Genomic DNA, 26,358 nt, shown 5'->3' with positions numbered 1-26,358 from the left:
CTTTGATCAAATCAGCTCATGACCTGGCACACTCTACCCGTTTCCATGTCCCCTCCTCCTTATTTCTTATTAAATCACATAGTTTTGCGTATCCTTGAGTAAAACCAAGCAGCTCATCTTTCACACTAACTCCGTTAATCCCTTTTTCCTCGAGTAGATACAGATTTAAGCTGTAACTCGCATGTTTTGGCTGGTTTATTAGCCGTCTGACACAAAAATGCTTTGTGAAATAGCAACCCCACTTTGTATTTAATGTTTTTTCCATTTGACCTCAGCAGACTTATACTTTTTAGGAAAGTTTCTTCATTTCACGTCGTGCAGATATAAAGAAATGCTGAGGTAAAGTGGAAAAAAACATTAAATACAAATGTGTTAGTTATTTCACAAGCCATATTTATGTCAAACTCTTTGGCCTCACATTCAAAGATAAGCCTGCAAGGAGCAAACACATCTTGCTTCATCTAAGACACAGAGGAAAAGGGATGTTTTCATCCTATTAAAGTATTCTCAAGTCCATCAACACCACAGAGAGATCACACAACGTCTTTGAAACTATGTGGGTTCTGGCTGTTGTCTCTTTAAAAGAGGCTGACATTTCAACAGGTTTACCCTCTAAAATGAGTTGGCAAAAAGGCATGGGTAGAAACAGTACGATGCAATTATGTTAATAACCTTTAATAAAGTACAGGTTTCATTTTCACTGACGACGTATGCAGTATTATATAGAAATACACAGATACCGTCAGCATGGCAAAGCACCTTAGTTTACAAAAACTCCTCCATCTGTAACAAAGAATAAGGCAAACTTAGAAGCATTATTTAAAATATGATAAACTTACTAAAACGTCTGCTTGGTAGAGATGGAGTTTTGTTTTCTTCTTGAGAACCCCTTCTGACCTGTCACCTCATGCTGTAAGACATCAGTGAATGTCGAACTACAGACAGGATATGTTTCATTTAAAAAGTCCAACATTATGAGGCTAAAATTCGGAGAAACTGGAGTAGTTTGTTGGAAAAGGCAGCATCAACCTGCAAACATTATTAAGCAGTAATGCAGGTACAGTGGGGCAAAAAAGTATTTAGTCAGCCACCAATTGTGCAAGTTCTCCCACTTAAAAAGATGAGGCCTGTAATTTTCATCCTAGGTATACCTCAACTATGAGAGACAGAATGGGGGGAAAGAATCCAGGAAATCACATTGTAGGATTTTTAATGAATTAATTGGTAAATTCCTCGGTAAAATAAGTATTTGGTCACCTACAAACAAACAAGATGTCTGGATCTCACAGACCTGTGACTTCTTCTTTAAGAGCCTCCTCTGTCCTCCACTTGTTAACTGTATTAATGGCACCTATTTGAACTCGTTATCAGTATAAAAGACACCTGTCCACAACCTCAAACAGTCACACTCCAAACTCCACTATGGCCAAGACCAAAGAGCTGTCAAAGGACACCAGAAACAAGACTGAATCTGCAACAGGTAAGCAGCTTGGTGTGAAGAAATCAACTGTGGGAGCAATTATTAGAAAATGGAAGACATACAAGACCACTGATAATCTCCCTCGATCTGGGGCTCCACGCAAGATCTCAACCTGTGGGGTCAAAATGATCACAAGAACGGTGAGCAAAAATCCCAGAACCACACGGGGGGACCTAGTCCATGACCTGCAGAGAGCTGGGACCAAAGTAACAAAGGCTACCATCAGTAACACACTACGCCGCCAGGGACTCAAATCCTGCAGTGCCAGACGTGTGGAAGATGAAACGTGGCTGGGTCTTTCAGCATGACAATGATCCCAAACACACCGCCCGGGCAACGAAGGAGTGGCTTTGTAAGAAGCATTTCAAGGTCCTGGAGTGGCCTAGCCAGTCTCCAGATCTCAACCCCATAGAAAATCTTTGGAGGGAGTTGAAAGTCTGTGTTGCCCAGCGACAGCCCCAAAACATCACTGCTCTAGAGGAGATCTGCATGGAGGAATGGGCCAAAATACCAGCAACAGTGAAAACCTTGTGAAGACTTACAGAAAACGTTTGACCTCTGTCATTGCCAACAAAGGGTATATAACAAAGTATTGAGATAAACTTTTGTTATTGACCAAATACTTATTTTCCACCATAATTTGCAAATACATTCTTTAATAATCAGACAATGTGATTTTCTGGATTTTTTTTTCTCATTCTGTCTCTCATAGTTGAGGTATACCTAGGATGAAAATTACAGGCCTCTCATCTTTTTAAGTGGGAGAACTTGCACAATTGGTGGCTGACTAAATACTTTTTTGCCCCACTGTAAATGGCGCTCAATATGATCAGTCTTCCAAGTGTAACATCATATGGTTTCCAGTAAAGCTCTCCAATGACCAGCCTTTTCAGATTTTCTGTATATATTGTCTTTCTTTTCTTACATTTTTAGGAGTATTTTAGTGCTGTAACTGCAAGAATATGTGTTGTCCCTTAACTGTGTGACAAAGGTCTCACATCATTACATTTAATGTCCATACTTCTTTGGTTTGCAGTACAATATTTGGTATCTTCAGTTCTTCAGGCCTGCAACCATTTTGGAAACATAATACGCCTGGTATTAAAGGCAACATCTGTAATTCAAATGTAAACAAAGCATTACCAACTAAAGTTTAGGAACATGCAATCACTGCCAAACTGATTGACCTGTTTTTAACTCAAACAGCTACTATATCTCTAAGCTTTTGTTTATATTGCAATACAATTATCTTAAATATTACAGCACACAGAAAAAGGTCTCAGTAAAACAGAACCAAATATTTGAATTGACGATAAACACTTTTTTTTTTTTAAATGATTTGAATAAACCATTATTAGCATGATCAAAACGACAGATTAGGTGAACCCTTTTTGATATCCTAAATTCAGTTTAAAATGATTCCCAGATCACTCCTTCAAGTTCTTCTTAAGAATTCCTCAGTCCAGCTTCTCAATTGTGCTAAAATGAAGCACTCATAAAGTCAAGTGAGGTAGAAAATAAGTTTAAAACAGCTACATAACCAGTAAACATATAATATACTGGTTTTAATACTGCAGTAATGGTAATAAATGTAAAACTACATTAGAAATGTGGGTAATACTAGACTGAAGCTCCTTCTTTAAAGGTCCCCTATTATACTGTTTTTCATCAATATCTTATAGTTCTCAGATATATACAAAACATGTCTCTGAAGTGTTTGGCTCTAAATACCAAACAGGTCATCCATTGTAGCATCCCATAATCCCCTCTGTTTCAGCCCTGTTTCAAAAGTGCTGATTCTCTGTCTGTTACTTTAGATGAAAATAAAGAGCCCCTCCCCACGCCCCTCTGAGAGATATTTGGTTAAAAAGAACACAATGTTGCTCTAGGAGGAGATTCAGGTGATAAGGTGGGGGAGGGGTTACCTTGGTTGCTGATTGGCTGATGGTTACACAAGCCAAGAAATCGTTATGACATCACGAAGTGGCCAAAATCTGATTAGCTCATTTTCAGTTTTTATAGAAATGGATCAGGAGAAAAAGAGAGAGAATCTTTTTTCCTGAAACTTTCAGAATCTCTTTTCACAGAGGGGACACATGTTGACGTAGAAGAGACATGAAAAAGTGGATTTTGCATAATAGGTGACCTTTAAGTTACAGAATTAAGCTGTGACTTGGCCTCAGAGATATGATCAAGGTTTCCCCTGAGAGCATCTGGGGTGGAAAGGTGCAGCGGTGAACGGGTCTTCCAGGGGTCTCCCCCCGATGGTCCAAGAATGCAGGGGCCCCACTGCTACGGAGCCCACCGCGACCTGCTGACCGATCCTGGAGACGACCCGGTGCACGGCCAACGGCTGCTGGAGCAGAGGGGTGGCCCAGACACGGGGACACTGGGGACCGGGAGGGGACGACTCTGGGACCGGGGGACACTGTTTGCTGGTTTCAATCTGCGGTTCAGATATGTGAGTGCTAGCTTGGGTGGTTTCCTGCCTCTTTCCAAACGGTGCCTGGAGGAAGATATCGGATGCGTCAGCAGGTTTGTGCGACTCGCAGAAGGAGGGGCTGCTGAAGGGCATCTTGCTCTCTTTTGCTGGCGTTTTGAAAGGAGCCAGCTGGAAGACATCAGAGGAGACCGGGCTGTTTGGAGGCTGCAACTGGGACACTGGGTTGACAGGAATAAAAGGCAGGCTGGTGGAAGTAGCTGGTATTGTGTGGGGTGTTGTGCTGCTGTCATCTGATGGCAACATGTGTTTATCATAGACGAATGCAGCATTGTTTGGCTGGATCTCCGGCCTATGATTTTCCTCAGAGAGCTGCACAGGAGCCTCAGTCTGAGCATCTCTCTGTGCATCACTGCTGAGCTCCCTCTGCAGGTCTGTGAGAGAGGAGATGGAGAAGGGTCAAAGATCTGCTGACCTCTTACAGGTTATCTACAATTTAATATACACAGCTATATCTATGACATAAACATTAAGGAAAGGAGTGTTTATGAGTGTTGCCTGTATTCTGTTCATGTGTTTTACTGCCACCTGTTCAATATGTTACACTTTCTTGTGCAAATGTTGGGTTATGTTAGCTGAAGACATGTTTCCACTCTGGTGGACAATACATTCTAGTTTAATCTTTCCAAAGTGGATCAAAACCCAAAACCATACTTGTCAAAGATTGGGTTTGTATTCCAGTTCTTTAAATCATACATCTTGCATCTGGAAGCTTAAAAGAGTGATTGGAAAAATAGCCCCACCTATAAAGGATTTTAGTGTTCAATAGAGATTTCTATCAGCCATGTATCAGTGGGCAGATATATATTTTTTACAGAAAAACATGATCAAATGTCGTGTCAGTGCTCCAGTGTTGAGCAAGATATGAATTGCACATTTGACAGTTCAAATGTAAACGTGTTAGTGTTCTCTATATAGAACACATCTGTAATAATTAGTCTATAATTGTCGGTCAGGCTCCAGAAATAATCAAAATCCACTAAAATGCGGTATATTTTGACTTTTGACTCCACTTAGTCCAGAGGTGTTACTAACTGTAAAGCACTTACTCATCACTGTACCCTGTATGCCAAGGCAGGTCTGCCTTCACTAACTGTACGGAGGCTCAGTCACTGGTACATGTTTATCTATAAAGCCATGCTGGGTAAACTACCATCTTATATATGCTCTTTGATCTCACAGAGAGTGGCAAGTAGCTATTGCCTGAGATCCAAGGATGTGTTTTTATTACATGTGCCAAGTGCTAGGACTGTTCTAGGTACTAAAGCTTTTATGTGTGCTGCTCCTCTAGCTTGGAACACTATGCATTTTTTTTTTAAACTGAGCAATTTGGTTCCCTTGCATCGGATAGATGGCATGTTATTAGATAGCCGTCATTGTGTGGTTGCTAATTTATACCCCTGTAATTATGTTGTATGATGTCCTTTTTGTTTTTATGTGTAACCAATGTGCTGCAGGTCTCCCTTGAAAAAGAGATTGTTGATCTCAATGGGATTTTCACCTGGTTAAATAAAGGCTACAAACAAACAAACACTTAATTTAGTGGAAAAGGACAGCCTCTTTGAAGTTAAAGCAATAGTAAAAAAGTGAAAAAAAACAAAATGTATTGACAAATACAATAGAGCATGAAGGTCTTACCTGAATAAGACTTAACCTGCTATCTGAGCAGAATACATTTGGATTAGTGCATTACACAGTGTGATGCATTATTGAACACATTTACAAATAAATGACCAGATCATTTAAGCCGGACTCAATGAACTTCATGCCGATATCTATACACGGAAGTCTTTACCCCGTTTCAATAGCATTTGACTCCTTTGATATTATTAGACGAACAAATGATTTAGTCTCATGACAAACATTGGAGCCTACATTACCCATAATGCAACTTAACTGGGGACACTTCGATCATTATGAAAACAGTCAACACCTTTTTTAAATAATATATTAGTTCTTCGGTTGAGTAACTTCAATCAATATCCTGGACATTAAGAACATCTTGCAATCAATACTCAACACATTGACATTCACATTTGTATTTTATTTGCCATCCCTTTGTAATTCTTTAATTATCTCACAAAAATAGAAGGAGCACACGATACCACAGCTCTGGTTTGGGCCATCAAGATAAGAGTAGTCTCAAAACACTCAGAAGAATCAGATAATCAACATGTTTCATTTTTTGGCAAAAACAACAGAGAAAATGAGGGGCTTCTGTTTCACATCAAGGAGTAACCTCACTACCTTTTAACACCAGAACACCGGCAGCTACAAGGAGAGAGCTCGGGGGTTGCATAGGTTCAAACAGTAACTGTGAGTTGTTCAGAGGAAGGGTCATTAAGAGGATGATGGAAACAACAAGAGCCTTCAGTTCGCATGCAGTACCTACAGGAAATACCTCAGAGACGTGCCTCTCCTTTAAGCCCATGTCACACTGTCCCGAAATGTACACCCGATGGACACACGAATATTGAATTGTGAATTTCGCACAAAGATGGCCCCGAACCACACACGAAGGCAACATTTACATTACATTTAAGACATACAACTGCAACGAAAGTAACACAAACAATTATGTTAAAGTACTATGATACTGTACTGATATTTCCGACTTTGTTCTTTACTTTCTCCGTCTTTATATGTAGAATATATTAAGTTTTCTCCGTCATGTTGTTTCCATAGCAACAACAACTTCCTGTCAACTCGCCTTCAAAATAATATATTATATCTTTTTTAGTTTCACAGAACACAAATTAGGTTATTTACATAATATGTTTACATGATTTTGTTGTGCAATAAAACAACCCGATGGACACACGATAAAGGAAATGTTCAAATTTGGCTGTGATCGTAGCAACATCGGGCCATTCGTGAGGGCATCTTAAGACATCGTATGACCGCCGGCGGAGTTTCTCAGGCTCCGGCAGCAACTTCGTGAGCGGTGGCAAAATCTTTGGCATGCCAAAAAATTGCCGAAGGACCTTGCAAAGGTTAATTTTCGTGTTGAATTCGTGTGTCCATTTTGCCCTTCGTAAGGCCATCGTGCGGGCATCTTGTTATCATCGGTGCCATCGGGCATTCGCCCCGATCAGAGTGAGGGTGAATGCACCGATGATAACACGAAGATGACACAATTTGACAAGATGCCCTCACGAGTGCCTAACGGTCCGTCCACACTACAGCTTCAAAAAAGCTTGGAGGTGGGCGCGTCTGAAGCTCGACCAACAACCAATCACATGAATCTCCCGCCCCTGACACACAAGCAGCGGTTTGATTGGCTAGAGCTTGTACTGGCATATGATTTGATTGGCTGGCGCTGGCTACTCCGGCGTCAGAAGTTGAACATTGTTCAACTTCTGACGCCGGAGACGGACCGCTATGCTACCCACAATTCAGTTCGGCGAAATGCAAGGCAACGTGACGTCACCCCATTCAAAGTGAATGGGCAGACACGTTGGAAACCGTTTTTGAAGCTGTCGAAGCTGTAGTGTGGACGGGCCGTTACGAAGTTGCCACTCACGAAGTTGCCACTCACGAAGTTGCCGCTCACAAAGTTGCCGCTCACGAAGTTGCTGCCGGAGCCTGAGAAACTCCGCCAGCGGTCATACGAAGGCTTAGATGCCCTCACGAATGGCCCGATGTTGCTACGATCACAGCCGAATTTGAACATTTCCTTTATCGGGTGTCCATCGGGTGTACATTTCGGGACAGTGTGACAGGGGCTTTAAGGTTCTGCAAAGATAAAAGGATGTAATTCAATAGTTTACATCAGGAGCTCTACTCAAAATACACTCAATCTTAGGTGGTAAATGAATACAATTGAAATTAGACAGGAATAAAGATGTTTCTCATCAAAGAACATGTGAAGAAGTCACTGCTCCATGTTTTAAGTACCATTCTCAGATTTCAGGTGATTGATTTTTGACACTGCTGCCTTACAAGGTAACTATTGCATTTCATTTAAAAGGCTTAGGAAGAGGTTTTAAGCTAAAAGCACGTCAAAACTGTTCGTCGTCTTATTACTTATTAAAGTTGCAGTAACGTTGAATCTAATCTAATAAAAAAACATTAAGATCCATGCGCTTTATCAGCATTTAACCAAACGTTTCTTTCAAAGAGACCTTTTAATACCAAATGACATCCAGATTGTTGACGAATCTAAATGACTGTGCCACCTGAAGACTATTTTAAGTAGAATTCTCCAGACCGATCGCTCTCCAGCGTAGTGTAATCATGCATGAGAAGATAACCTTGTTTGACCTTACAGAAACGTTTCTATTGCAGATTGTTTTCAAACCCTGGACTTAATGCTGAGTTGTTGTACCTCCACTGTTGGCACATGAACCTTTTCACACTTCACGGAGCCCCTCACACATGAGCCTATCAGACAGATTCAGTAACATGGAGTGCAGACTACCAGAGGAGGTGTGAGGCCGAAACAAATCCAACTCTCAGATGTAGCTCGGACTTCCTGAGAGAATTTAAGAGGGGGGGGGGGGGGGGCTGTGCTTTCAGAAGAGATTTTAACGACAACGTGACTGTCACCGTATTTGCAGCAAACATCAACACACGGAGGCTACTGGAAAACATATCCAACAATTCTGACTCCACACACACACACACACACACACACACACACACACACACACACACACACACACACTTATCATCACACTGTGTACCAACACACACATAACATTCAACAACACTGCCATGCTTTTTGATATGAACTCTGTGATCACTGAAGTCCGTAAAGCCAAACGGAGCTTTACAAAAGCACAATTTTTCAGAGAAATTCTAGATTTAGTAGCGATGAAATGAAACAGAATTCGAAGAAGTTAAACTCCCACTTTCCGTACAACTGTCAACTGTTTATGAATACAAATATAATCCTTCATCAGTCCGCGTGAACACAGGCTCACTTTCTTTTCACAAAGAGGAGGAGGAGGAGGAGGAGGAGGAAAACATGGCATTCAGACTCATTTCCAACAGTCTAGGAATATCATCTATACATTTTAATGTACCGACAATAATTGAATAAGATAAAACCAAGAAAAACCTTCTCAACCCACAATTTCACAATGAGGAATCAAATATTTATATAGAGTATTCTTCAATATCATTCAGTGATTATGGTGTCAGAATCATAGATATTTTATTATTATAGACTACTATTGATTTCTTACATTCATTCTCTAACACTCTATTCATATCAACATTTATTAACAGGAAAACAATGTCATTTTTCAGTCATATATCTATCACATATATATGTACATATATATATGGATGGATATGTGATATTTCACAAGTAAAGCAATATGTTTTCCACAAGTAAAGCTTTATGACAATGACTTAATATATACACGGGAAGATAACAGCCTGCAGGGGATGCAGATATCTATTTACATCAATTAGGAGTGAACACATGACAGGAATGTAGGGAGGATTGCAAGATGCGGAATGAGTGTTCATGTTGATATTCAAACAAAAAGTGCAAGTGGGTGGAAATTACTTTTTTTAAATGCCATTTTAGTGCCAAAAAAACCACCTGAATAGCCTTAAATGTTTGCTCTATAGACAAAAGCTACTGTTTACTTTGTCTATTCATCTATTACTGCTGATTCATCAAATTATTGTTATGATTGCATGCATTCTCTATAGATATGGCACACTGCTATGAACAATGTTAAATGACCCTGGTTTGTCATTTAATTGCAAATCAACATATTGCTTGCGTAGAGTATACACTTTAAAAAAAGATCATAATAAAAGCCAACTATTAATTTGTCATTTATTTATTTTGCTATTATATTGATATATTAACTTTCTCCAGTCTGTCTGCAGTTTGTTTACAGATTGTTTGACGGCACTTTCACGGTAAAACTGTTAAGGTCCAGTTATTCTCTTCATTACAAGAACTCATAATATAGGGCTTCTGTTTATGGCTGTTTCCAGATTGTAATTTTCAGTCTAATCTATATCTATATATATTCAATAGTTTTTCGATATTCCACGCAACAGCCCTGACAGAGGTAACATTAATGATACTGTGCAAATCAGCCTGATGTCGCCGACACGACTAAGTTTCCCTTTAAAAAGAAATAAACTGACCTCTTGGTCACTTCACTTTCCTATGGGTTTAACTAGTACTCGAAAATGTGCAAATAAAGGAGAATTGAAAAAGGCAAACAACGACAATATCACTTGTGCACGATAATAACTACAACCACTTATAACTATGCCTATTGTACAATACAACAATGATCTCCTATTGTTTGCTATTAGACATAATGCAATATTGCTCAAACAAACTGGATCGCAGAAGTATATCCTGATTGACAGAAAGATGGTTAGTCTTTAGGAAGGATGCTGTTAGTGGTACTGGCCGAAAGAGAGAGTGTGAGTGAGGGGGTGAGAGATGGGGGGTGAAGAGGAGCCAGACAACGATTGAGAGGTATGAAGAAGCGCAGAAAGGCGAGAGACGTTTCTACTGTAGGGAGGGGGGGGTGGGTGCAGGAAGCGATGACAACAGTGTTGATTGCCGTTATGCTATGCCAGTCTATAATCCGGTGTTACAGAGTCTACGGGGGGGGGGGGGGGGGGGGGCGGGGGGGGGGGGGGGGGGGGGGGGGGTAGCCGCCTACAAGTCGATGAGCTGGTCCACCAGCTGCAGAGAGCGGGCCAAGCTGGGGGGCAGGCTGGATTCAGAGCCGCCACTGTTACTGCGCGAGTGGCCTCCTGAAACTGGCCGGAGAGAGGGGGGGGGAGACGAATACAGGCAAACAGAGGAGGAGGGGAGGGGGGGGCGGGGAGCAGAAGAGCGGGAGTCACAACAAGCACGGCAGCAAAGGAGAGGGGAGAGAGGTCGAGAGAGAAAGAGAGAGGGCAGAATTTACCCATTTACATCTAAAACACTGAGGACGTTAAATAGATCCTGTAATGATCCCGTTAGCACTACGTTCGACTATCATGTTCATTATTTAGCATATCGGCATGCAACTGAGGGAAGACCCACAGACACTTTGTATTTATTCCTAAAAAGCAACTTGACCCACTGGTGGAGGAGGTGAGGACTAACCTTGGGAGTTCTTCCGGCCAGTGACGGGGATCGGATCAAACTCGTCCTCCTCGTCCTCCTGGTCCTCCGCTGGGGCCGGCTGCAGCTCGAAGTCCGAGATCAGGAGAGACGAGTCTGCAGAGGACGAAGAAAGGTGGGTTGTTGATGTATAAGTCTGAAAGGGACCCTATTATGCTTTTTGGGGTTTTCCATTTTTTTTAATATAGTGTGTTATATAGGTTTTTGTGTAAATGGTCTGCAAAGGCTTAAATCCAAAGGTTCCCCCCAGAGGGAGTTACTCTCCCACACACTCCCCCCCCCTGTCTGAACACTTTATAGGACTCTTGTTTATTACCGTAACAGTGACATTACACCTGTGATTCTATTGGCTAGTGCTCCAACACATTGTACGTGATAGGCTAAGAGGCGGGACATCTCTAAAAAGTTGAACAATCTCTACAGAGCTGGCCAGTTAACCAATCAGAGCAGGCTGGGCTCTGGTTTCAGACAGAGGGTGAAAAGAGGTGCTGCAGCACAGGCAGGGTGAGAGAAATAAAGAGCTTTTTGAACATTAAAGCACAATTTCACGGTAGAGGCATAAAATACGAATATAATCCTAAAAATGAGCATCATATGTCCTCTTTAAGAGCCCAGAAGGTTTTAGATTGGGAGTGAACAGTTTAGAATAAGGATCATTGTGGCGGATTTAAAAGAACATTGTAGAATAGATGATTTATCCAAACGTAGTTCATCGCGATATGCACATGCGCGATATTCACATCGCGTGGATGTGCAATTTTTTTAGGACTTGCGATATTAAGTAGGCAAATTAACTCAAACACGTCATGTTACAATTATTTCGCTGCTTGCTACAAAAGGAAAACTTGCGCGGCTCTCGTGTCAGGGGTACTTGAGTGAGTGACAGCAAACCACCAATCAAATCTCCAAAGCAAACGGACCCGGTGATTAAAGGTAAACACACTGAATAAAGTCGTTTAATGTGTTTCTCCAGTTCTGCGCTGCTAACCGAGCTAGCTCAGCTTGTTGCTCTGATAACTTCAGATCCAGACGTCCGTGACTAAAATCCTTCATCCGGTTAAATATAGTTAAAAAAATACCAATTGTATAGCATTAGAAAGTTCATGAAAGGATGGTTTGCGGGGGGAAAAAAACGGTCTTTTCTTCAATTCCTGTATGTTTTCATATCGCAAAAATATATATCGCAGGGGGGGGGGGGGGGGGAAGTCAGTTTTTTCCAATATTGTGGAGCCCTAGTTCAGGCTTACAATCAAATAACTCAATACCTTAGTTAGCATGAGAAACCAAATCAGCAGTGAGTGCACTAACACAGCTCTTCAGTAGTTAAAAGACAAATCAATAAGATGCATCAGTAATAATTGGCATCAAGCCAGGCTGTGATGCAGAAAGTCAGAAGCCTTCATTCACTAGTCAAGAGCCAACAACTACGACACAGCTATGAAGCGCTCAATGTCGGACATGAAAAAACAACATATATGAAATATGGGTTTGAATTGTTTTTACCTGGCTTTAATGTTGAAACTGTATGAAGTTATTACGACAGATTGGATTATACATCTTTTTAAACCTGTGATGAAAATGCTTTTGCTGCCCCTTAGTGGTTTAAAATGTAATGAACAGAATTGTTGTCGTCTACTGTAGCATACAGTAAACAACACGTGCTGTGTTCATCTGTGGGAATAAAATAATAACCCGAAGAAACCGAAGCATTTCTGATATTTCTCCAAAAGAAAAGCAACTTTTGGCTAAGTATGTCAGCCAAAATGTTGCAGAATTTCGTCCATAAATGCTTATACAATTATTTGTACTGAGTAACTTGCTTGTTCACGCGCTTAGTTTTGATGTCCTTAAATGCAGTTTAATGTCCTACGTGAAATGTTCTGAAATGCCTTCTGCTTTACATTTTTAAAAGCCTTGTGTCTGAATGATGCTCTGTAAATGCAATCGTCTTGCTTCTGTGGAGAAACAGTTCTTGAGAATCTTCGGGGCTCTTTACCCGTGTGTACAAACCGGTCTTCAGATGCGTACAGCTTACCTGCTACAGGCGGTGCAAAGTCCCCAGACAACAGACTGAAATCATCCAGAGCAGAGGCAGCGGAGGAGAGGGAGGAGATGGCGCTGCTGCTCGCTGCCGGGGGGGCGGAGGAACCGGAGATCAGAGAGCAGCCCAGGAGAGAGTGGTCTGTGGTGAGAGGGTCTGGAGGGGGCCGGAGGACATACAGGTGAAGGAAGAAGAGGGAAAAGGTTTAGATATGGTTCAAGTGTAAAGAGAACAAGGAGAGATGACGAAGATCTACAGAGATCCTGAGATGCATGCACCGACCCTTGGACTTATGTTACTTTTACAAATGAAAAGCTTTGATGTTTCCAGACCTTTTAAACTCTTAGAAACAACATATATGCCTGCAACGGAGTGCGCGCACACACACACACACACACACACACACACACACACACACACACACACACACACACACACACACACACACACACACACACACACACACACACACACACACACACACACACACACACACACACACACACACACACACACACACACACACACACACACACACACACACACACACACACACACACACACACACACACACACACACACACACACACACACACACACACACACACACACACACACACCTTTTGCAGCCACTTCCACAGAGCCGCCGAAGGGATCAGACAATGACAAGAGGTCCTGAAGCAGGAGTGAAGATGGTTCTGGAGATTTGAGTCCTTCTATCAGCTTTTCTGGAGGCCAATGAATAATAAGAGACGATAAATGAGACATATGTGAGCAAAGTGCAATACAAATATCAGTTACACATTTAAAACCCCATTTGAAATACTACCGGTATCGCAAACAAACAAACAACTGCTAAGAGTGTGTACTGTACAGAGGGATATTTAGTCGAGAGCCAGACTTGCTGCTGATCGTGCACCTGATGTTAAGATCATGCACTTATAATTACATATGTATTCACGTTAATTCACTTGGATAAGGACCATGAACACATGCTTTTTCAGGTATTGAAGGAAATAACATATCAGGATTTTGTTTTCTGGCTTGTCATGAATACTTATGTATATGGCCAATATTTGTACACAATACCAACAAAGAAAAAGACTACAAAGGGGTGAGGTTGTGTGTGTACCATAACATTACATTACATTGCATTTAGCTGACGCTTTTATCCAAAGCGACTTACAATAAGTACATTCGACCAGGAAGACACAACCTTGAAGAAAACAGAATCATAAGTACATCAGGCTTCATAGAGCCAAGCATTTCAAGTGCTACTCAACTGGCTATAGATAAGCCAGCCCTTTATTAGTATATAAGTGCTTTGTTAATAGTTCTATCGCTCTAAGTGGAGTCGAAAGAGATGAGTTTTCAGTCTGCGTCGGAAGGTGTGTAAGCTATCTGCTGTCCTGATGTCAATGGGAGCTCATTCCACCATCTTGGAGCCAGGATAGCAAACCCACGTGTTTTTGCTGATGGGAACTTGGGTCCCCCTCGCAGCGAGGGTGCAGCGAGCTGCTTGGTTGATGCAGAGCGTAGTGCACGTGCTGGGGTGTACGGTTTAACCATGTCCTGGATGTAGCAAGGGCCAGATCCATTCGCAGCATGGTACGCAAGTACCATTGTCTTGAAGTGGATTCTAGCAGTTACCGGAAGCCAGTGGAGGGAGCGGAGGAGCGGCGTGGTGTGGGAACATTTAGGAAGGTTGAAGACCAGACGAGCCGCATGAATACTTATGTATATGGCCAATATTTGTACACAATACCAACAAAGAAAAAGACTACAAGGGGTGAGGTTGTGTGTGTCCCGTAAACCCACAGAGGGATGTTACCTGGTGTATCTGACAGATCGAGGATGCTGAAAGGATCTGGGACAACCAGCTGAGAGGCTCCTGAATCCACATCAACAAGGTTTGATGCTCTTTCCACTAGGAAACAGAAGAAGTGTTTTACAGCAAAGACTTTACGAATCCTAACAGCATTATGGGAGGAAGCAGATTGTTGGTGCCTTTCAATAAAAAGGGTCCAAACTTCTTGTTTTAAGTCATAAATAGCGGAGGGCAATGGCAAAGATTGAATGTGACGTACCATTATCGTGGGGTGTATCCACAGTTAAGTCCAGCAGGCCTGGTATCAACTCCTCTGTGGATGGGGGCTTAGTTTCTAAAAGGAAATCTGAGAAAAGGAAATTCCCAGTTATGAATCAACAACACAAGTAAACACACACATGCACACACAGTAGCACTGATGATGGTACCTGTAGGCCTTTTGTCCTCAGTTTTGAAACCATCTGCAGAGAGGTTGGAAAATGTATCATCGTCAAATGGGTTCCATGCAGGTTGCGAGGCGGAGTCGGTGGTCTCAGCGGGGGGTCCAGATGTGTTCTGGCCCTGGCCCCCATCAGCAACACCAAAGTCAACGAGCTGGGCGGTACAGGGTGGAGATGCAAGTGATCTACAGGTAAAGAAGGGTCATAAGATGAGATCAGGAGTAAAGGAAAAGGGCTTCAGGTGTGTTCCAGCAGGGTCAACGCACTGGTTGGGGGCAGCGTCTGCATTAGCTCCCTGCGGCTGCTGCGAGGGGTCGCTCACAGGAACTCCGGCGCGCACTGTGACATCACTCGGTGTGCGCTGGTGGCCTCGCTCTTCAGTTGTCTTTGGAGAGGAAGGAGGAGTCTGATCACAAGAAGCAACACACAGGAGGTCAGGAAACAGTCTATAGAGGATTTCACAAGTAACAAAGTGTCACAGACAAATGGGTTTCAATGTTTGATAGAAATGTGTGGGAAATTAATGTAATCAAGTTTTTATTTAAGTCAAAGTCAACTTTATCGTTAATCTTTCAGTGTGTGTACAGGCAGAGGGATCGAAGTACCGTTTCCCAGAGATCCAGAGGAATGGAATATAAAATATGTATCCATGTGTTATTCTCTGTCAAAGCGTCTTGGAGTGTTTAGAAAAGCGCTATATAAGTGTCATGTATTTTTATTATTACAGATAATTATATATATATTTGTAATATTTTTTCTCAACTTTTTTTTTATTGTATTGAGACATATTAAAATATTAAGATTTTTGAAAGAAGCAGAAATGGAAACAATTGATGGATATAAGAATAACCAGAACACGAGGCCATGCTGCTAAAACATTGCACGCATAAAGTTAACCTTCTTTCATTCTGACTGCTCTCCGATGTTCGACCATGTTGAAGCTGATGGTGTGCAGAACTCACCGTCTCAGCTGTTTTCGGGCTGCTCTCAGAGGGGGTGGGCTGAGCCTGGGCGGCTGATGGCGGAGTTATCTGCTGCTGCTGCTGAGAGACCAGCGGCTGACCTGGGGCCTGTTTGACGGGGGAAGCCTGAGCCGCCGCCGGCTGCTGCTGAGCCTGCTTACGCCGAGCGGGACGCTGAGGAGCGGCCGGGCTCGATGGAGCGGCCTGCTGGGAGGGGGCGCTGGCTGAGGGGGGGGGGATGGTCTGCTGCTGAACTATGGGCTGTGCTTGGGGTTCAGCCTTGGTCACTGGAGACACCACCACTGCTGCTGCTGTGATCTCTGCGGCTGGCTGCACCTGCATCACACACAGATACACTGTCACACACTGCACACCATCTTAACTGAGATGGTGCCCAAGGTCCCACAGCAACTGTACATTTATATTTGTGTAGGGCTGACATTTATGATCATTTTTTCTATATATATATATATAATTGTTATCAATTTATGATTGATGCCCATCACAAGTTCCCAGAGAACAAGGCTACTTGTTGAGCTCATTTTGTCTGACTCACAGTCCAAACTGTAACTTGATAAATGACTTTAACAATTACCAACATTGTAGCACTTTATATTTGTATCAATCTACATATGTATGAATTAACAGCACTTGTGTGAAGAAGATCAGTACTTAGGCCAAACATACTTGATATATTCATTTAATATATTTGTGTAAGCTGACATTTATGATTATTTTGTGTATACTTGCCCATCACAAGTTCCCAGAGAACCAGGCTGACTTTTGAGCTTGTGTTGTCTGACTTACAGTCCAGACTCTAACTTGATAAATAAATTAAACAATTACCAACATGGTAGCTGCTATGTATGAAATAACAGCACTTGCGTGAAGAAGATCATTGCTTAAGAATCCAAACACAAAAAGCCAGACATGCATTATGCGTTGCTGGCGATGCTTGTTTCTGCTGCTTTCCCCCACATTGGTCTCCGGATCATTCCCCACAGTTACTACTAGACCCCTGTGAACAGCTCCTCTGTCTGTCAGTGTAATTCAGGATGCACCTGCTTCTGTGGAGCTGCAGCCTGATTTGAATTGTTCTGCGGCTGGACGATTGGCAGCACTGAAGTCTGAGCCTTCTGTGACTGCAGAGCTGCAGCCGGCTGAGAGAGGTTCAGACTGACTCCTGGGGGGTGTTGAAAAGAGCAGAGACGACAGATTACTCCACAGCATGGCAACATGTATCCATTTCAATAATTATAATATATAAAATTAGAGGAAAACGGTATGAACTCAGAGTGTGTGGGAAAACATTCCATAATCGCTTTGGGCGGGTGGTTAGATCGCTTTAACCTGCCTACTTGATCTGTTCCTGTTGAGGATGCAGTATCAATGTGTGCACAAAGGATCAGAGAGATTTCTTTATGCATCAAAAGTTCAGCTTCATTTTCCCATGACAGAGAGGAGCCAGGACAGAGTGCAGTACGTACCCACAGGCTGAGCTGCGGCACCACCAGGGAGATTAGGCCGCTTGCGAGGGGTGAGAGCAGCCGGCTGGATGGGGAGGATGCCAGCGGCGGGCTGCGTATGGGCGGCTTTGGGCCTCTGGCGGGGGGTGATGGAGGTCTCGGTGGTGGGAATAGGATCCGTCAATCTGGCAACAAAAGGAGCATGTTGGCCTTCTTGTTATCATGGCAAATAGTGTTAGTATAGTTATGTAATGAGTATCAGAACACTGACTGAACCGATTTACTTCAACAACATGTCCTGTCTCTATAGCTTTAATGGTGGGACAGTGTGAGCCTGCTTGCCTGGGCTTAGCCTGGTTCTTCTTTGCTGCAGCGGCCTCACTCGCTTTGATTGGCTCAGGAAGTTTACAGGGAATTGGAGAATTCTGGATAATGGAAAGAAAAACAATTGAATTGTTTGTTGAATTTCCACAAGAGAGCTGTAGTAGTGACAAAGGAAAATAAACAATTAGACAATAAAAACCTCCCAATTCAGCAGTAACAATAAAGACTATTTATACTGTTTGCAACTGATGAATTAGTGCAGATGTTCCTCCCTCACTGCGACAACAAAGTCGATTCCTGATGAGCCAGACAAGCATTTCCAAATATTCCAGCTGACGCGGTGCTGAGAGAGACTGACCTTCACGTTCTGGACCGGGCAGGTCCGCTGAGCTAGTTTGAAAGCAAAGAAGGACACCTGGTAGATGTCAGGTCTTTTCTCTTGGTCTGGCTCCAGCATGTACCCTGAAAAACAACCACGAGGAAGCAACTCAAAAAGCTTCACTTGATATTCCTATTTAAACTAAAAATGCATGCCTTTTTTTTTAAACTGAATTAGTTGTTTTTGAAAACATTAAAAACACTTGAGAAGGACTAACGAATGAGGCAGTGCAGATCATAAGAGTAGCGGGAGTTGTCTGGAATGGTGAAACTGCCATCACAGATGGCCACCTGGCTTTCACCAAAGGGCAGAGTGAAGAAGCACACTTTGTACAGCAAGCAGCCCAGAGCCTGGAGAAACAACCACATGCCCCGTCACACCACACGAAGACAGAGGAGAGGGAAACACTTCATAATACAATTAATACACAATACGGTAAAATAAAACAACCTTTGTCTCTCTAAATACCAGCTGTTGACATTTTAAAAACTGTGATTTCAGTCAAACATTTTAACAACATGACTGAATCTAAAATACCTGCGCCCGGCTGTAACAAGCCTACAGGTTTAATATGTTATGTCAAACTGAGGTTCTACTGTAAAAACTACAGCATAATAAAATCAATACTTTGATCCTGTTCTACGCTGTTCATTTGAAAGGATGCTGTGTGTGCGTGCGTTCTTGTCATGATATCACCACAGTGTGTCCTCCTCACTCACCCAGACATCTGATTTTGTAGTGATGATCTGGTTATTGTAGAGGTTCACCATCTCAGGAGCACGATATGACAACGTGGTGTACCTGAAGGAATACATTAACAACAACAACACTAAATAAACTACCGGTTTAATGTGTCAGTGAAGAAAAACAGCTTCCATAGTTCCATCTGCTCATAGATGCACTTTAATGCAAATACAGTTCATTATTACAGCCATTACTAATTACATGTACACCACACTAAGCTTGTTTTGCACACATGTGAAAATATAAACTGTGCCATGCAGAACTCTGCTTTAAGACAACAAGACTGCTCGTGGTTGAAAAACAGCTGACCGCTCCTGTGAGGCTAGACCTAAAAGGAAAAGCTGCAGGGGCAAAACTAGATGGCAAGACGCACTAACTTTTTGATCTCTTCCTCCACGACGGCCACTCCTTCAGTCTGAGGGCTCTGGAACTTGTTGGTGGCGCTGCCAAAGTCACACAGCACATAGTGGCCCTTGTCATGCAGGAGGATGTTCTCCACCTGACGATCAGATGAGGAGAAGGGATGGAAAACAGAGCCGTTATGCTCCAATACAGTCAGACACACAAACTACTACACTTTTTTTTTTTTTTATGTAATTCTAAAAAACACCACTGCAATAAAAAGTAGTCTTGCCATCTGGATTAAATCCGCTGAGTGACAGCAACCTAAAATGACTGCGACAGACACGCTGCAGGAGAAAGCATTCTGACAACCTCCCCCCCCTCCTGTTGGAGCTCTGCATAATTAAACACAGCTTCAACTCACATATCAATCATATTGCTTCAAGTCGTCAGCACGGTGATCTTCAGCAGGTGTTGCCTTGGTTTTAACGCCGGGGCAACACGCTGCGAAGAATACACATGGCACAACGTATCACCTTAAGGTCTCTGTGGATGATGGGTGTCTTGCGCTGGTGCAGGCGAGAAACAGCATCACAGGTGTCACAGAAGATCTGCAGCACCTCAGCCTCAGTGAAGCCGGTCTGCAGCCTCTGATTCATCAAGTTCACCACCTGTCCCCCTGCGGAACAACATCACAGTGTACAGCGTCACACACACAGTCACTGGGATACAACTCAACCTCAACTTGTGTTTTGTGATTCTGTGTAATTACTGATGATGGACCCAAACTCTATTCTTTCAGTATTCTTAAAGAGTTCCCCCCTCAGCACTCACCCTTGCAGAAGTCCATAAGAATGAAAACCTCCCACACATCCCTTGATCCCATAGCAGTAATGCTGGAGTCCAGATAACCAACAATATTCTTGTGACCAACAAGGTCTTTCTGCAAGGACACAAATAGGCATTAGAGAGCATTAACAAACCGCCGTTATAAAGGTTTTACCAAAAAGCACAACGACTGCTAACTGCATCATGTGAAACTAGTGAATGGAAGCATTTCACAAGGGCTGGAGTCACACACACACACCAAATATGTCCTGCTCTCTTCCGTCAAATGAACCATGCAATTTCTTATTTATTTTACGTTTGTTGATCACGGGGAATGATTATGTTAAGAGGTGGTTAACCTGTTTATGTTTGGGTCGGATTTTTATGTTGACATGTGGTTTGAAGTTTAATTGTTGTCACCTGTTGACGGTATGCCTGTGGGAGGGGCTATGAGCTCAACAGGGACGGGGGCTGGCCCTGGAAGGGATCACTGGAGGAATGTTGCAATGAAGGCAACAGCTGGGACGTGTTTGGGAGTTGGTTGCAGAGAAGGCAACCCAGAGCATGTTTACTCTACTGAGTGATGGATGGCCTGTTTTTGGATTTTATTTTGTTGTCTAACTTGTGCTGGTTCGCTGTTTTTGTTGTCGTTATAAATAAAGTTTTGGAGCGTAACCCAACCGACTAGGCCAGTGTTTGTGAACGGACAAATAGAGCCCCGTCACAGGTTGCCACACAAATGACTAAATGATACGCAATACAACAAAACGATGGAGGAGAAAGAAAGACTTCCATATTGTTTTTCTGCATAGAGGTAAATAAGAAGTGAAACGCCATCACACATTTAGTTTAATCTGGCCAGTGTTTAACGATGCAGTGTGAGGCCATCACCTGCAGAGGGAGTTGCAATGGAGAGCAACATCAGGAACCTATTAGGTAATGAAAACATGTCAAGTACTGCAGGTGGGCTGAAGGTCTGTCTGTCTGTCAACGAGTGTGAGCATGTGTGTGTCTGTGTGTGAGAAAGCGAGTGAGGAGAATGAGAGGGAAAGAATGTCATGTGAAGAAGATAAATGACGTCAGATATCACTTTAGGCTCTTTTAGTTTGCTTTAATAAGAACAACTAGGACCTGCAGTAAGTTGCTCGGAAGAATTGCACGTAATACTGATGAATGTTTACACAATCAGCCATGTGTATATAATCGGAGCATCCATTCCTTCCTTCCTTCCTGTGTGGTCCTTCAGACTTAAAATAATGTGTTTGAACTAAATTCATGTAGAAGCACAGTCACGAAAGAATGCTTTGAAAATAGAAAATAACCGTTTTTAAAATGGCTTATATATAATGTAAATGTGTAGTAGGGTACCATGATATACGTTAGTCACTATACATCCTAAATCTGCTGCTCTTGCTCTTTTACCAGGTCAAGAGGTCAGGCTCTATGGGACTACTCTTCTTTTATTACCTGCGTGTTGTCCACGACACGTGTAGAAGCAGGGACAGCTTTATGTTATTGTATACAAGTAACCCGGCAGCATGCCTTAAAGACCCCGTGTGGGGTAACAACCAGAGCTTCAGGACCGTTGAACAATCTCACTGATGAAAGGTGCGCATGGAAATAACCCCTTTGACTCATTTCCCAAACACCTCGGGGGGAGAGCGGAACATGTAAGACGGCACAAGGAAAACAAAAACAAATCCCACCAAGAACCAGATGAATCAATAGAGAGCGGACATATAAACAGCGCTGCAGGCTGTGCGTGCTCTGAGCCCACTTGTTCTTTTCCTGACAGCAGAGCTTCAATGTTTGTCGACAAATTGATCAACGTAAAAATAATAGCCAACCATTTTGATAACGGATAAATAAATAGATAGTCAAAAATAGAGATTTCCTTTGACATTAAACTATATATCTTTGGGTATTGGACTCAGAAAATAAGCAGTTCTCTTTTCTGCTTCTCTAGAGAAAAGAGAACCTGTACTTGTAGATTTCTTGTTTATTTCCAGGCACAATTTGGGTTTGACATTGTTTAGTTGTTGCTTTCACATGTGGTTTCGACCCTGATGGCAGATCACACGAGAACTGTGTGAGAACAAGCAGGGAAATATTGAATCAACTCACCATTATTTGTATCTCGCACTTGCACACCTGCAAATCATGCTCATTGTTGACATACATCCTCTTCAGGGCGCAGCGCACCCCTTGATTTGTTCGCACCAGGAACACAATTGCAAAGCCACCTGTCGGGATGAGAAAGAAAACATAAAGAAATGTCACAACCCGGAAATCTAGATGCACACTAAAACATTATTGCCAGGTCCAACACAACATGTCAAAGAGATATGGGGAATCCCAGCATCACGGCATTGACACAAGTTTTCTTTTGTGCATTTTGGAAATGTAGCTGAACATTTTACACCCAATTACTTAATCTGGGTTTGGACATCAGAAAGGATAATCCGGACCAAATGGTGCAGCCTTATAGCGTTATATATTAGTCATAGCGTTGCTGCAGGGTTTACGTAGAGGCCTACATTGAGGCCTAACCATCTGGTATAGCTCAGACCACTTTGCCGAGTTCACTTGTGACCGAGTCATCAGTTTCAGGCAGACATTGCGGTTATACTGCATCCTCTCTTCGACAAAAGTGAAATGGTATTGTACGGCACGGTAGCTATATCACACTTTGTCTCATGTTGCTGTCGGTATTGAAGGGAAAGCAATTGACAAACTATTTTGTTTGTTTATGTTTTGAGTAAGGGGCAGGCCAAATAACATTTATCTTCTCCCTGCTAGACACTTATAACCGGGTGTTTTCGTTGGTTGATTCTAGAGCTTTGCATACTGTAAAGGAGATGTAATTATCTCACCCTATGGTTAAGAAGATTATGTTCAATCAAAATGCATGAGAGTAAAGGAATGTTTGACAATAGCAGGTTCATCACTGCCATATTCTCTCATGCAATTGTTACTGTACTCGTCTTAGCACATATGCTACTATCGGCTTACATGATGCTCAGATAAACTGTACAATAGAAAAAGAAGAATACCAAATTCCCAGGTTTAAATGGTGAATAGTTGCTTTTTAATCAAGTACAGTTCACCATCAGTGAATGTGCTGCTGATGCCAAACAGTCATACCATCAGTATCTATTAAGAAATAAAACAATTGCACTACACATTAACCCTTCATTTATTCATATAAAAAGGGGATACAATAACTGCTCTTTCAGCACCAGATAGGTATGCACATTCTCCAATCACACTTCTGATCCATAAAACAGGAAACAGTTGTGTTAGTCAGTGCGAAGCTGAGAAAGGCAGTAGGCCTTTTTTGCATTAATGCATGATGCCTGTGGGGGTGGCATAAGGTTACATCCCAGCCTGCCCCGTCATGTGATTCAAGTATTTGGCTTGCACATCATATTCTAAATTGAACCTCATGCATTTACATATATAGGGATAGAGGTTACAATAAATGGCATCATTCGGCCTGTGCAACCCCTTCTCACCTTCAGCAATGATCTCCTCCACAGTGACTTGGTGCCGCCCGACAGTGAAGTTTCTGCCAATGAAATTTCCGCCTGCATGACTGGACCCCGAGCTGCCCCCCCCTCCAGAACCGGGCCCGGAGCTCACCAACTCCCGACGGGAATCAAAGAACTTCCTCATGTTGTCAGGCTGACAGGAGGTGTATCAATCACTCAGATGAAGGGCTTGTTTCCTGTGCACTGATATATAAATGCTGGTCAGAATGTGCACCTAAAATCGGACGAGTCTACTTTTAGTCTCAAACCACGCAGGGATGCCTTTTTCACTTGTGATTTTGACAGATTTGTTGGTAGCAGATCCCATTTGCTTGCCAAACACAAGCCAGTTTGTGATAGCTAGAGCGGTTGCGACTCGCTTGTTATGTAAGTGAATTACACCACCCAGGAGGCTAAAGCATCTCCGGAGAAAGTCTTTCTTTAGCTATCCATCCTGCTGTTCATGGTCGGCTGCTGATGATGATAACATTAGCTCCTTCTCCATCTCGTCCAGCCATTACAGAGCTAGCTAAGTGCTAGCTACTTAACGCGCTATGACATTTCGTGTAAGGTTATCCAGGTTATCCTCTGAAGATAATGTCTTATGTTGCGATGTATCCGACGTGTGACTTGTGTGTTAGCGATACCTGGAACAATCTTTCCATCCTCAGTCAAGTGAAGCCGCCTTTGGATGGCACATAGCTGCCCGTCGAGCTATTTAATTGCTCCCATTTAGATTAAAACTGTGATTTTGTTGTAAGCTAACGTGTTAGCGCCGCTGCAGCCATTGGCAAACACAAGCACGCGCGGGGACGACAGACAACGTAATCCTCCGTCTGATGCGACTGCAGATAAAAAACATACAATTTGACATCTACCAAAACGTTAGGCAGAGGTTTCAACCCAGCAGCCTAATCTCTGCAACCACAGCAATCTTTGGCTGCCAGCGATATCGCAACATCCTAGCGGTTGCTGTTGACGCACGGACGGAATTCTGGATATTGTAGTTCAGAGCGAAGCTGCAGCCTCCCCTCCCCCTAGCGAATGTGGTCATATGGGGCGTTCAAGTCCTATCGCTCAGCCCGGAAATAGGACTAGTGAGGGAAACCTTTAACACGCGTTAACACTAGTTCAGTTCGGTTATCAGTAATAACAGTGGTGGAAAGCAACAATATACATTTTCTCAAGTATTGTACTTGAATATTTGTACTTTTACTTCTTTCGAGTTTTTCTATGTATTGCTTGTTTATACTTATGCCCCACTACATTGCACTTTTTACTCCACTACTTTATTTTAACACAAACAGTTACAAGTTACTTTGTTTTCACTTTTTTCTCTCTAAAAATGTGTGAATAAAGCTTATTTTTATATTTTGTGAAGAGAAATACTAATGTAAAAGAAGATAATAAATAAAATACAAGTAATAAGGGTAAAAGCAGCATAATCAATGAAGAAAGCTGCCCCTATGACTGATATCAATTATCTATTACATCAGTAGATTATTGCCACTTAAGCAATAAAGAAAAAGCAGGATTTTAACAAAGTATATGACTGCAGCTGATGATTGCTTTATCATGTATGGTCACTCTGACAACTCTTGCCCATGTTGAGACCGTGCCCATGTTGAGACCGACTTCCCAACTCTGAAACATTTGAGCAAAACCAAATTACCACAATAAAGTCTGTATTTAAAAAAAAAAAGACTGATTAACTATATTCATTCAGCACAGGCTGTTTATAATAAGAAACATCTTTATGAAACAATCCTCGGAGGGTTCATGGAAGGAAAACACAGCCATAAATTAATTACCAAATTACAGTTTAATTGTAATATACTATATACTTGCTGCTAGTGCTGCGTACCGGCAAGCCGAACCGGTACTGGACTTGTAAAAAGTTTCGGTTCAAGTCCGGTTAAAACCGGAACGTCGGGAACCGGTACTTGGACTCGCAAAAAAACTAGCACTTACGTATATTCTGGTGTCTGTTGTTATTTAAACATTCCCTGATAAACGTTATTCAGCGTCAATAAATGAGTGCTAATCCCAGTGTGCTCAGTGTACAACATCACATGTCATTTCACCTTCGATTCACGGTTTGAAAACGTAGCCTTTCGCCACATGCTAATGCTAACCGGAAGTGAAGAATTTTCAGAATAAAAGTATTAGTTAAGTTAATAGTGTGAACTTCCGTTTTATTCAGAATAAAACTGATTTAAATTAAATAGTGTATTTAATTCAAAATTACGCCATATCAACATTGATTTTAATTTCTAACAGTATGTATGTACATCACTATGTATGTAGTATGTACTGTATAATGTACACATGTAGAGTTGTAGAAAATGTACAGACAGTACACTCTGACTGTACAGTCACTACAGTTTAGCCA

The 26,358-nt window shown here is 42.3% G+C and overlaps 1 protein-coding gene across 3 annotated transcripts; it reads right to left on the bottom strand.

The window, feature by feature from the left end:
- Nucleotides 1-659: 659 nt before the first annotated feature.
- Nucleotides 660-24,949, bottom strand: LOC117455872 (AP2-associated protein kinase 1-like). Of its 3 annotated transcripts, none has more exons than XM_034095498.2 (20): nt 23,952-24,949; nt 22,561-22,679; nt 20,443-20,551; nt 20,145-20,287; nt 19,644-19,765; nt 19,242-19,323; nt 18,740-18,872; nt 18,502-18,605; nt 18,162-18,244; nt 17,841-18,004; nt 17,415-17,536; nt 16,354-16,689; nt 15,658-15,797; nt 15,380-15,576; nt 15,211-15,297; nt 14,955-15,050; nt 13,744-13,851; nt 13,118-13,279; nt 11,065-11,178; nt 660-4,354 (listed from the first exon to the last, which is right to left on the bottom strand). In XM_034095498.2, the coding sequence occupies exons 1-20, from the start codon at nt 24,109-24,111 to the stop codon at nt 3,672-3,674; spliced, it is 3,264 nt and encodes a 1,087-aa protein (XP_033951389.1). In that variant the 5' UTR covers nt 24,112-24,949; the 3' UTR covers nt 660-3,671. The 3 variants fall into 3 exon arrangements, with proteins under 3 accessions (XP_033951389.1, XP_033951390.1, XP_033951391.1); XM_034095499.2 differs by having other exon boundaries at nt 16,354-16,683; XM_034095500.1 differs by lacking the exon at nt 660-4,354 and adding an exon at nt 10,617-10,730.
- Between the last annotated feature and the right edge of the window lie 1,409 nt (nt 24,950-26,358).

The sequence above is a fragment of the Pseudochaenichthys georgianus genome, chromosome 12 (assembly GCF_902827115.2).
Source record: "Pseudochaenichthys georgianus chromosome 12, fPseGeo1.2, whole genome shotgun sequence".
Classification (NCBI taxonomy): Eukaryota; Metazoa; Chordata; class Actinopteri; order Perciformes; family Channichthyidae; genus Pseudochaenichthys; species Pseudochaenichthys georgianus.
Note: the sequence above shows the minus strand (reverse complement) of the source record. Positions and strands in the feature narration are given on the sequence as shown.

Coding starts and splice junctions, on each gene's coding strand:
- LOC117455872 (XM_034095498.2), bottom strand. CDS start 24,111: ATGAGGAAGTTCTTTGATTCCCGTCGGGAGTTGGTGAGCTCCGGGCCC. Junction 19,766..20,144: donor TCATCCACAGAGACCTTAAG/GTGATACGTTGT, acceptor TCTGATCGTCAG/GTGGAGAACATCCTCCTGCA. Junction 15,051..15,210: donor GGATACACCCCACGATAATG/GTACGTCACATT, acceptor TCTGTTTCCTAG/TGGAAAGAGCATCAAACCTT.